The sequence below is a fragment of the Xiphophorus maculatus genome, chromosome 11 (assembly GCF_002775205.1).
Source record: "Xiphophorus maculatus strain JP 163 A chromosome 11, X_maculatus-5.0-male, whole genome shotgun sequence".
In the NCBI taxonomy this organism is placed as follows: domain Eukaryota; kingdom Metazoa; phylum Chordata; class Actinopteri; order Cyprinodontiformes; family Poeciliidae; genus Xiphophorus; species Xiphophorus maculatus.
This window is the reverse complement of record NC_036453.1, coordinates 2,504,264-2,517,113: the sequence shown is the minus strand read 5'-3', so window position 1 is coordinate 2,517,113 and position 12,850 is coordinate 2,504,264. Positions and strand designations below refer to the sequence as shown.

General features: G+C 37.7%; 1 protein-coding gene across 1 annotated transcript; it reads right to left on the bottom strand.

Moving 5' to 3' along the window:
• Positions 1-1,886: 1,886 nt before the first annotated feature.
• On the bottom strand, positions 1,887-12,587 carry figla (folliculogenesis specific bHLH transcription factor). Its single transcript, XM_023342758.1, has 6 exons — positions 12,207-12,587; positions 9,282-9,428; positions 9,109-9,198; positions 6,769-6,918; positions 2,830-2,892; positions 1,887-1,920 (listed from the first exon to the last, which is right to left on the bottom strand). Exons 1-5 carry the CDS (start codon positions 12,390-12,392, stop codon positions 2,878-2,880), a joined length of 588 nt encoding a protein of 195 aa, XP_023198526.1. The 5' UTR covers positions 12,393-12,587; the 3' UTR covers positions 1,887-1,920; positions 2,830-2,877.
• Between the last annotated feature and the right edge of the window lie 263 nt (positions 12,588-12,850).

Here is a 12,850-nt window from a genome sequence, read left to right as displayed (position 1 = left end):
TAACAATGCTTATAATAGCTAGAATGTTATTCTCTCAAAGTGTACTAGAAGCATTGCGTTTATTTTTTCATGCAGGTTTGAGCAATCCTCAACCACTCAGGGATGTCTAAATGCTTGCTCTCACAATGCCCCGCCTATTTCCACAAAGCTCCTCCCCCTATGTGAAAAATATTCCCATGGGACGATGGAGGTAGGGATAGTAACAGCTGTGCCTTGAGTGGTGTCCAGGTTCTGCCAAGTACGACACCTGAGATTCATGTCAAAGAGTTCGAGCTTCGTCTCAGTCCAAAGAGTTTTGTTTCTCATGCTCTGACTCTTTAAAAGGAACAATACTACGTAAAAATACATTTGAGCTTTACGTCATGTTATTCCCATCAAAAACATGCCTGGAGTGTTGCTTTGATTCTTTCATGCATGTTTGAGAAATCCTTTAATCTCCATGACAACCATTAGCTTTGGAAAACAAATGAGTGGACCAAGCCCTGCCTTGTAGGTGCAGCTCCTCCTCGCGCTGCAGCTTCTAAGCTTCTGGCTCACAGAGCAGCTCTCCTCTGTGACTCCCCCACTCAGCTCCTTCAGACTAGCCAGCAGCAATTAGCAAACACCTGGTGGAACTGAGCATCAGCCGAGTTTGTTATAGGAACAATTTCTCAGTGCAGCGCTGGTAAAAACATTAAATGGTTCATAAAGGAGCCATGTTGTAATAACTTCCTGAAGGTGGAGATTCAGAAAGAGCAGGAGTTTTTAAACACCTCAATTTAGAGGTATTAAAATAGAAAGTCAAATTTCTGTGTCATATTTCATATTCAACATATTATCAACAGCTGAAGGTAAGAGAGTTTATTGATAGTGCCATTTTATGGCACAATGTGACTAGAAAACAATGCTGCCCCTTTAAGGTGTGTTCTGCCAAGCTAGCCAGGTTACTATGTGCCTGTATCTAAGGAGTGGCTTTGACTGGTCCCTCTAGAGGTCTGATTGGCGAGTTGCTGCACAGATGTTGGTTCTTCTGGAAGGATCTTCTCCCCACAGAGTTCAGGTTTGCGCCCATCTCGCTCACAAAGACCTTTCTCTCCCTTCGCAGATGGGAGGCGATCTCCAGGAAGTTCCCCTTTCCTAGATTTGTGCCTTAAGGCAATTCTGCCTTATAAGTCTGCAGAGATCATTTGATTTAATGCTTGGTTTCTGTTTATATAGACAGGTTCCTGGCTTTCCAAACCCTGTCCATTCAATTTAACTTATCACGTGGAGAGAGACCTTAAAGATTGTAACTGGAAACAGGATGAGCTTGATAGAAAAGGCTTTTCTCTGCTGCCTTCGCACACTGAGCAGCCACGCTGAGCTCGTCTTCAAGGAAAATGTTGCTGCAGCTCTTTTACACACGAAATGTCCTGAGTTTGTCCCAGAAAAATACAGGGTGTGTCTTTCATTCATCCCAAACTGGAGCATGGTTAAATGTTAGTGGCACGCATTCTAAGTTTGTCATTAAAAGAATAAATAAAAACAGCAGTGTTCAGGTCAAAGTGCAAGGAACTGAGCTGAACTCATGAACTGAGTATCAGAGGTCAACTACTCCACAGCTTTAAGTGACGACATGTACATATATTCTTCCATTGAAATGACCACCCAAGTGCTATATAATGCAGTATGTCGTGCACAGGAATTTACTTTTTGTTCTCATCTTTGCTGATCCAGTTTAGATCAATGAAACCAATGGCTCATCCATGAAGTAAAACACTGATGTCCAACCAACATATTTCTTGAGCTTTACTACAACGTAAACGTTCTACATCCAGTGGGCTCAAATGGAAAACAAAACAGCTACATTTACAAAGAAATTTAGATTTGAACAAAAGTATTAAATAAAACCAAAGGAAAAAAAAAAGAGATTTCTTCTCAATGATTTCTTCAAAGCAGCTCCTGAAAACGACAGAGATATTAGTTTTCTGTCCAATCAGCTTAGTTACAGTGACTACCTTACAATATGTTTATTTTCTTGAGATTCAGGAAAGCTTTGTTAAAAACGGCAAAGTGTTTAACGCAGCAATCACAAATGTCCACATTTTAAGGGGATTTTAAAAGACCGGTCAACACCGAGTCATACATCATAAAATATATATTTTTAATGCTTTCCTCAATAGAAACAAACATTGCAAATGAGAACTAACAATTGTCTCATTTGATTAAAGGTGATTAAATTTAAGTGTTATATACACAGCGATATGAGAACTAATAAATTAAAATATTAGTTCTAATCAGACAAGGCTCATCAGAAATAATTAAAGAATGGGAGGTCATTAGCGATTCCACTCACGCTAGTTTGTGGCAGCAGTTAAAGTTCACCGCCACAAGAGGGCAGCAGAGGAATGCATTTAAATTCAGTAGAACAATAGCTCAACTTTGGTATTAATATTTTAGGAAAGAATATGCAGATTTCTAGGGAAAAGAAAAGTGGAAGAAGTTTGTTTATCCAATAACTGTTTGACCACATGTAACGGTAACACAGTGTGCGCTAGATCTACAGTAAACTGCTTTTTTTCTTAATGTTTAAACAAATGGCAAAAATCTCCAAAAAGTTTTGTTTAAATCACTATTTTTATAAGAGCACCTAATAATAATTCTCATTTTTTATAAGGTGCTCTGATTTTGCTGTAAAAATTAAACAACTTAATAATCCCAGTTTTAAAAAAAACTGCTTAAAAGTGTGGGCTTTCACATATTTTGCAATTTCAAAATGTTTTTATAAACTCAGTCACTATTGATCAAGTTCAAATCTATATACAAATGAGACTTGTAGGATAATATATATATATAATAGATATTTCCAACCTGGCAGATGTTTTAACACTGGTTCAACCAATCCGATCAAAGGGCCCATCAAGGCTGAAACATCTGTTAAATAAAGCAGACAGAAAAAAAAGATAAAGTTGACACATAAAGATAACACAAAAAGAACACAAAATAATCACTTTCAATAATTAATATTTGAAGCTGAAACAAATCTTTTCAGATTATCCTCATCTGGATCAAGACTCTTAAGTCGATGCGCCATTTTGTCATCTCTGGTGAAAAACACAAACTTGCATTAAAACCTAAAAGTCTGAGTGAAAGATCAATTCTGTTAACATAACAATGGTACAAGTGTGACCTCTGTGGGGGAAAAAGTATATAAAAAAATAATAAATCATGGTTTGATTCAAACCTCTTCACCTTAAATTATCTAATCAGACGATGAGGCACTTGTGAAGATAGTGCGACTGTTTTCCAGATGTCTGACAATCAAATGCTTTGTGCTGATTGCCAGACATAATTGTAGGACGTTTCTGCCAGATCACTTTTGGAATCAAACATTTGTGATTGCCTGTTGTTTCAGAACTTATCTCTGGAGAATTGGAAACGAAGGCTGCAAGTTTTTGTTTGGAAGACTGCACCGTTTTTTTGGGGGGGGGGCTTGCATTCACATGGTTGTGTTTAGATTCACATGGTTGTGTTTAGATTCACATGGTTGTGTTTAGATTATTTTTGATTAATACTAAATTAGAAATTTATTCAATTTGTTTTCAGAAACCTTTGTTACAAACTGAAAAATTAGACAGTTTCACAAACATTCTTGAATTGCTTTTGTAGTTTGACAAACTCCAGTGGTGTAACTGTTATTGGAGGAAAACTAAAGAAACAATTGCCCACAGGATCCCTTTGTCAAACGTATCTATTTTTTCTTCAAGATTCGTCTGTCAGATAATGTGATATGCTTCCTGAATAACAAGCCTTACATCCACAGTTAGACCTGCTGAACAAGAAAAATGCAGACTTTTAAGGGTGAAAATTAGGCGTCGATGACTAAACCAACCTTATATTCCAATTGAGAAACAGCAGAGACATGTACAGATGGAAGCTTAGATGTAAGTTTAGGATTGCTGTGTTTGATGAGTTTAATGCATAAATGTATGTAACTTTTATTTTAAAAAATACATAAATAAAAAATACATGTTTTACATATTTGTTAAAACCGTCACCATGTCGTGATCTGCCTCCCCTAGAGCTCCTACTGCCATTGGCAGAAATACACAACTGTCAAACACAACCAATCACAGCCAGGAGGGTCTTGGCACTGTCAATCCTGCTTGTGTACGTGCTGCCAAACACCCTCCCCTTTGCTCTCCCTCGAGTTCCCCACAACAGATGAATAGTAAGGCCACATATGACAGTAAATAAACGGTTTTCCTGAAACGGTTAGTCGTTTCTCTTCCATAAGCACATTTAGCAGCGCTACCACAAGTCTGATTGACAGAGCTAAGACCCTTCTCCTGACTCTGACTGGTTATTTTTGACTGGAGAACAGGACATTTCTGCAGGAACACAGGGAGGAGTTTGATCTTTTCATAGATTATCTGTCTTACATTATACTATCACAGCGTAGTGGCAGTTTTAACAAACATGGCTAAAACATATATTTTTTAAATTACATACTGCGGCTTTAAGAGAACAATTTTTACCAGACATATTCAAGATCTGTACTTGGAGACTTGAACATCACTAAATCAAACTTATCTCTTTGGGTCAAGTAGTAACGTGTGCATTTGTTGACGTATTAACTTAAATGCAGTCGCCACTAAACAGGCGGCGCATTGTGTTTACAAAAGTAAATATGTAAACACAGATTTAGCATGTGTTTTAAGGCGTGGGTTGTTGTACACTCTGAGCCAATAAAACTATGACTATACTCATTATCTGGGTATGCCATGTCTGCTATGTCCATTACATATGGTGGACATTGACCTACAACACAAAACTAACCGACTTGTGTGACTTGATGGTGAGATGAAACGGCAGCTTTATTGAAATAAAAAAATGGATGTGATTTGTGTCAGATTTAAGGACACAAACCTGGAACCAACTTGAATGACAAAGACAGATTTGTGTTGGTTGACTTTAACAGGGAAAAAAAGTGAGCTAAACTTTTCACTGCAGTGTAAACGTGGCTTAAGTTTGAAACTTTTCTGCCTGAAATGTCTTTTCTGTCAGAATAAGGTGATAAGACTAAAAAAAAAAAAAATTTGTTTTACTTACACAGAGATCTAAAAAAACAAAATGTAAAAACAAATATGCGGATATTGTTTTATTACTGATCATCTAAAAGTTCAGAGTTACCCGTCTGTTAAACTTTAAATAATACATTTAAAGTTTTATTTAAAGCCCCATATAAACAAAGCAAATAATTAAAATTACACTGAATAAAACTGAACAATTACATATAGTGTAACATTTTAAACAGGTAGTTTTTGACTCTGAATCAGCGTTTATTATGTGGTGGGAGTAAACTCCAGTCTTGGGAAAGTTTTGCTCCCCACAGCACTAAGGCGTGCAGAGGGTACGGACAGCTGGATGACCTGAAGGAGGAAGTGGACATGTAGAGCTTTACACTTTAGAAACCGGTTTTTCCCCGAGTCAAGTTTTACTGTATATTTTTTTCCCCCCAAGTATTAACCACTAATGAAACTCAAAGAATGACGAGGCAGAGGACAGACTGAGGTCATTCTGGACACTTTTGTCCTCCACTTGCCTGCTAACTTCTTCAATATGCCTTCTTAGCTGGAATGAAGACTGGACAGCATATTAGGTAAAAACAAAGGACTTTAAATACAGAGAAAGGTTAAAAAAAAAAAGAAAGGAAAAACACTATTTGGCACTTGTGTCGAACCATACTGGATATTTTTGGTACAACTATGAGTAGGATTAAACCTCTTGAAATTTGTTGCTCTCAATTTTGAAATTTAACTAAAATTTTAATGACAAATTTATTTATTTTTTTGTAAAAAAACACATTTGTTTTCTCCAATAATGTGCATGACAAATATGTTTTGTAAGCACAATTTTTTGGGGGGGATTTTTAATTTTTTTTAACTTGGCCAAATAAAACGATCACACGCAGGCTGGCTAACACTCCTTAGAGGAGGAAACAAAGGAAGAAAAAAAAAGTTTAAAACTTTTACAGTTTTGTAATGCATTTATAGCATTTTTATATTTATTGGGTTTTTTTCTTTACTAAAATGCTTTATAGAAGATTTCTTAACTCTTTCATGTCAGATTCCCTAAACGAGTTGATCTGGGGAAAATAAACTCTGATGCTGAGAGGAAGCAGCTTCTTTGATTCAGGGGGAAAAAGTGTTACTTCCAGTGACCACTGCACCATAACACCAAGAACCAACACATTACAGTTGTTAGGGTGAGCCACATAAGTCTTTAGCACATTTATAGTCTAAGAGTATATGACACAAACACTGATTCTGTGAAAGAGATTGAAACTCAGATTCTACCCATGTTTTATGCAAACAAAGCACATATTTTAAAGGTAATTCTAATAGAAATAGACATCATGAGATCCAAGATTATTCAGAAGACATGACATGTCCTGGCGCTAATTGACCAGGTGTGATTATGCCAAAAAACGTTACTTTATTCCAGAGGATAAATGCAGCACAGGGAATGAATAAAACTAATATGAACTTATTTTCATTTAGAACATGCAGGAAATAATTCAGCTTTAACATTTGTGGCTATTGCTTTGAATTAGTTGTGTAGGTTTAATAGGTTGAAGAGGAATCAATATTTTTCATTTCTCTTTTTTTCCCCTTTTCAATGTGAAACATTTCACAAGCAATAGGAAATTTACTCAATCTTTCGAGAGTGTAGGGTAGAATCTTCTGGTTTTTCAGTTCAGAATACAATAAATAAGGAAAAATAATACTTGAAAAACTGAGTAAATACCGGAGCTTGATCAGGAGCAACTTGGATGATGAGCTGGTATGCAGGCATCACACAGTGTTGCAACACCAGCCTGGGCATTTCACCGTCCTCTGGCGCCGGTTCTGGAGGCAAAGTGAAGCCGTCTTCCAGGTGATCGTCTATGTTCAGCAGCTTTTAGAGGGAAAACCCCAAAACAAAACATTAAAGTTAGGACTTATTTCTGCTTTAAAAGTTGGCAATGTCTCTCAATTAGGAAAAATTGGAAGTATGCCTTTAAAGACAAGCATAGCATCTGATGGGGATTGGGATCTAGGCTTTGACTAGCCTATTCTTCTGCTAATATGCATCGTCAGTCAGTTTGGTGTGGACAATTCAATCAATATTAAAAATAGGACTTTAGAGAGAGTTTTTCATACAAAATGCAGCTCAAGTTGATTTTACAGAAGCTGAAGAACAAACATTTCATAAACCATCCAACAGTCACACAGAAAAATCCTAAGCAAATAAAAAAAATGGACAGCTAACATAAAATGCCACAGAAAAAAATGAAAGCTTATGTATAAGTGAATTAGTTAGAGATGAATAAAGTGTGAACTACAGTATATGTATAATTTGTTTCTTAGAAAGAACGTGGTCTTTGGCTGTAGGTTTAGGTCCACATGAAATAACCTTTTTGGTTTTCTTTAGACTGTCCTGCCAGTGAGCAGACAAAATAATGTATGATAAAACACTTTGCCAACTAATCTGGGGTTTTTTAAGCAGAGTGCTTCTGTTGTTTTTTCCTAATACTGTGCATACTTGATACTTTAAAAGGGCAAAAGTCAAATCCATTCATGTTAACTTGATTGTAATAAAAGTAAACATAATTGCAATGTAAGCAGGTGATGAGGTAAATAATGCTGCCTGTATATTGCAGGTAGCCATTCAGTCTGCCTGCACTATAACAGCTCAAGTGACGACAAGGTTTTATAGACCCATTTAGGGACCAGGCCCACCTCCAACGCTGGTTCAGCTTTGCAACTGATTTAGAGGAAAATCGAAATCAGTTGCAGAAAGCACAACAGACTTTCTTGTACTTTCTGCACAAAGTGTTGGAAGCAAAAACAGATAGTACATTCTGATACAGCTGCTCAAAGATGAAACCATTCATAGCAAAAGAAACTAAATAAAGATAAAACATTAAAGGCAAAGTAAAGCCAATGAAAATGAATCATTACAGTTAAATGTGTGTGTTTGTGTGTGTGTGTTTTTGTCAGATGACAGCTACATTTTGAACCAGGTGACAAGACAGGAAGTGAAACAGCTCCACTCTAAAGATTTGAAGGGATACACAGCAGTACGAGTAAATACTGTTACTAAACAGAGCAATTGATGACACCAAAGAAGAGGTAAATGTCAAAACATAAAAAAAGAAAAGACATTATAGTTAGTAGAAAGCTGTTCTCTGCAGATAAAATTAAGCCTTACATCATATCAGTCCCTCATTACATCAGTGAAGCTGAGGGTCACTTCCTGTCACCTTGGCTGGTAAATGAAGCAGCAACCTGATAAGTGTGAGTTGAGTTGACTGGGGATTTAAAAACTGTGTTAGAAAGATAATGTCCACTCAGCTTGGCTTTACATCAAACGCTTTACAATGATGTCCTGAACAACGTGTAGTGGTGACAGCTGCAGCTATGAATAGCTTTGTGATGCTACACCAGAGGGTCTCAGTGCAACGATTAACAGAGGCAAGTATTGCATGAAGAACTGCAATTCAACTTCCCTCACAATTATTTTACAGCTTCGGGAGGTTTTAGCAGATCCACCAGTGCTAGCAAAGCACAGCCACCGTTAATGAGGTATGCTGGATACCCTGAGATTATTTATTTTATTTTTTATGTCAGCCTCAGACTTCTCAAAACCTTCTAAAGAAATCCCAAATGACCGCTAGTTCTTTCTCTCCAAAGTCACAGGTTGTGGGTGGAGAAGTTGAGTGCCTGAATACAAAACTGATGTCCATTTTCTGGCCACATGGGGACTTATTCTGAGCTTAATGTAAACTTTGCAACACAGAACAATTTGTCTCAATATTATTATACTTTTTTTTTTTTAAACTGAAGTATTTTTTACCTTTTCATAGTTCAAAACATCAAAGATGCATAGGTTAGGGTTTTAACAGTAGAGAATCAGGGTAAACATTTATTTGCAGCAGAGTGCTACAGTGTTTTAACAAAGTGTTTATCATTCCATTGTTTTTTTCTCCATCTATAACAAGGCAATTATTGCAGTAACAAGCAGCTGCAGATGGTTTGTAGTTTTAAAGTTCAAGCCGAGTTCAAACTACCTGGTAGGAGTGCAAAATAAAAACAAAACACTCACATCATCCATTCTCCATAAGTCACTGCCCAGGCCTTCAGTCTGACTGTAAGTGATTGCATTCTTTAGGAAATCGGTCCCCATGCCATCATTCTAGGAAGAAGAAAACCAATCACAGTACTGTCCTTGGAGAGAACAGATGTGTGTTATATTAAATCCATCAATCAAATGCCCACATTTTCAGTATCGCGCAAAACGGCAAGCAGCAGCCGGATGTATTCGGTGGCAGCTTTGAGCGTGTCCACTTTGCTCGGCTTGCGGTCAGGCCGCATTAGGGGAACCATGCGTTTCAAACGGGAGAACATGGCGTTCAGGTTCCTGATCTGCATGGACACAAAGGAGACATGACAAAAAGGTAGCATGGCAAGAACAATAGCAACACTGAATATTTCTGCGGGGTGAGAAGCAGCAACATTTTTCAGTTTCATAACTTAAAAATAGCTACAGAGCATGTCGTTTTAAATAGGGCAGAAGTAACTGATCAAATTCAACTGCTTTAAGTTTGATGTTAACTTTTTTTTTTTTAAGTCTCAAAAAGACGTTCCAATAATATGCTTTTCAGAGGTTTACATGCATTCATTATGAATGTAAAATGAACTTTTAAACTGTGGAATGACAATAGAATATTCATCCATCTGTCCATTTTCTTACACCCATTGGGCTTGGAAGGGTTGCTGGTGCCGATCTCCAGCTGTCAACAGGCGAGAGGCAGGGTCACCCTGGACAGGGCACCAGTACATCGCAGACAATATACTTTTAATTAAAATGTGTACCAATTTACACATAAACACATTAAGCGTTGACTAGGATACAGTTTTGGAGAGATCATTCCAAAAGATCAAAGTTGGTCAGATTTATTCATCTCTAAACCAGCTGTGATTCATGTGCAGAAATGTAAAATTATGCCTGATATTTTATAATTTGCCATAATTCTATTCACTTGTGCAAAGCAAAATTTACAGATGTCGCAGTGCTTCAAGACTCATGATCACTTCTGAGAAGTTATTAGGACCTGGTATAATTTTGAGTTTATGTAAAGTTCTGAGACTTAATGACAGGTGGAAATTACTGGGTCAAGTAAAAACAAGGATAGACATTTTTATATATAGTTCATATGTCTTGTCTGTGTATTGACAAGTAAAAGATTCATTTTAAAGTGTTCAAATGTTATTCTTGTGCTGCGCCAGTTGGTGTTTGTGGCTGACCGCTGGGTCACCACGCTGACTGTGTCTTTTGTTTTTCAGCTGTTGGACCACTTGCATGCAGTCAAATCACATTGTGAGAATTTCATTTTATATCGTACTAGGTGGGTTCAAAGTGTAAATTTATGAATGTATATATATTTAGAGGAAAAAAAATTGTTTTGTGAATGCAAATGTTAACTGTTGACAACCAACCAAGGCTATACTGGCGCTGTGAAAAGCGAGAAGGGTTACAGATACACACTTCCCTCTAGACACTACTTTACAGATTTAATGGATTAGAAATATGAGGCAACTCTTGACAGGGTGAAAAGAAATCTCAACAATGTTGTATTAAAAATCACTCACCACAGGCGCCTGGACAAGTAGTTGCATCTAAACTGGGGAGCAACCTGTCACTTTGTTAACTGATTTTGAGCTCATTTCATACAATTTAACTACAAGGTTGCTGGAGGAGCAACACAGCAGAAAAGATTGCTGGCTGAGTTGAAAACGTTGCAGAGAAGAAGTCACACCATGAGGAAAACAACTACCTGGATCTAAAGGTTGACCAGTCGACTCTTTTGGAGCAAGTTGTCAATCCCTGTAAGAAAGCCGCCGTCTCTCTCAGGGGAGAGGCTTACATCACATCCTCTGCTTTACCTCAACTGGGACAAAAGGTCTCCAGAAGTCTGTAGGAAAACCTTCCTTACATTGTCAACCGTTTTTAAACATCTGTAGCACAGGTGTTTGTTTCAAGATGCAGAATGAGACCAAATAGACATGGTGAGGAATAAGAGACTCATGTATTCTAGTGAACAATGATAGCTATTGCTGCAGATGAGAGCCGGTTCCAGTGGTGGAAACAACATGAAGCCAGGTTCGCCACCATCACTCAACCTGCCAAATCATCCATCCATCAATCCCTGAAGCATCAACTCCATCTGAGAGCCTCTTTTCAGCGGCAGGGATCATTGCTACAAAAATACTCCCAACACGTCTGACAGCAGAGCATGTAGAAATGCTGACATTCCTCCACTCCAATGTTTAAGTGGGTTTGTGTGTTTGAAAAGTTATTGTCTTGTAGTTTAGTTATGAAAAGCTACATCTGCACTTATCTGTCTTTTCATTAAGACCTGTTTAAGTATTGTTCCAAAAAAAGTGTATGAAGAATTATGAATGCAACATGGTTTCATTTAATTTGTTAAATGTGTTGGACTTTATTTTCTTTGACATACCTTTGGTTGAGATTTCTTGTCAGATTGTAAATCTGTTTACATTTCAAGTATTTTTGTTGCAGGGTTGTGTTCCATACGATGCTTTAAAAAATATATTTCAATATTAATTTTTTTTGTTACTTTGGTGAAAATATTTTAATTCCCACTAGACTTACATTGGATTAAACTAAATTGTTCGTTTCAGACTTCGAACAAAACATTTTTAGATTAATCGATAATCGATAAACTTTTGAGAGAACCCTATAGGCCATTGTGAGCATCATTTGGGTTATTAAAACAATTTTAAATAAAATTATTCTCAACTCACGATTCTCTGTGACGCGTATGCTACTAGTCAGAGATACAGCTCAACAAATTTGAAGCTCCAAGTCCAAAAATGTTTTAATGGCCTCTGCTACACGATCTTGTGTGCATTTATTTCCACTACTTCTTTCCATAAAATATTCCAGTAATAAAAAGTCAGCAGTCTTCCCCATAGTTGTGGAGGATAAGCCACGATATGTTCATGACTTTAGTAAAAATAGTTTTTAACTGAAGCTTTCTGATAAAGTGACCTGAATATTGTCGCTGGATGTCTATGAAAGAAATACACTTGTTATAATCATATTTCTGTTAATTTTTTAAATTCAGCTCAAGAAATTCGCCTAAAGAGAGTCACACAGTATAGTTTAGCAGGACCCACCCTGAGTCGCTCCTTGGCATTGACCAACTCTCTCTTCTTTACGGTTTCGCTGAAGTCCTCGGCCACATAGTACAGCCCGTCTCTGCTCCGCTTGAACTTCTCGATGCTGCGGTAGAGCGGCAGGGCGGACTCCCCGGTGAGCCGCTTCAGAATGTCACTCATTAGTTCTGGTTCTGGAACCTTCATTGTAGCAGCTCTCGTTCACTTAAGAAAGACTAAACTAAACACAAAACTCCTCTTTTCCCGTTATTTCGGTCGGCGCACGCGAGTACGCCCCGAGTTTGACATCCGGGAGAGCTCACGAACACACCTGGACTTCCCGTTGCGTTAAGTAGGCTCGCGACCAACTGTAGCGGATCTTACCTGAATGACACCCTCAGTGTGGATGAGTTCTCACCTCTGCCATTTTAAGATGCGCTTAACAACAACGCCACTAATCAGTGGAGCAAAAAGTGGCTATGCAGTGTATGCAACGCACAGGGGCGCTGCACTAGAGGGGGCGCAAAAACGATGTGGGGATTTTTTTTTTCTATTCAGCATTTTATGTACTGTTGTGCGTAAAATGTTTGTGTATGAAATGATCAATAATAGAGGAACAGCACTGATTAGGCGCCCCTCCCCTTCCCTCCTGCCAGCCGCTCTCC

Coding starts and splice junctions, on each gene's coding strand:
- figla (XM_023342758.1), bottom strand. CDS start 12,392: ATGAAGGTTCCAGAACCAGAACTAATGAGTGACATTCTGAAGCGGCTC. Junction 9,429..12,206: donor ATGCCAAGGAGCGACTCAGG/GTGGGTCCTGCT, acceptor GTGTCCATGCAG/ATCAGGAACCTGAACGCCAT. Junction 6,919..9,108: donor ACTTATGGAGAATGGATGAT/GTGAGTGTTTTG, acceptor TCCCTCTAAAAG/CTGCTGAACATAGACGATCA.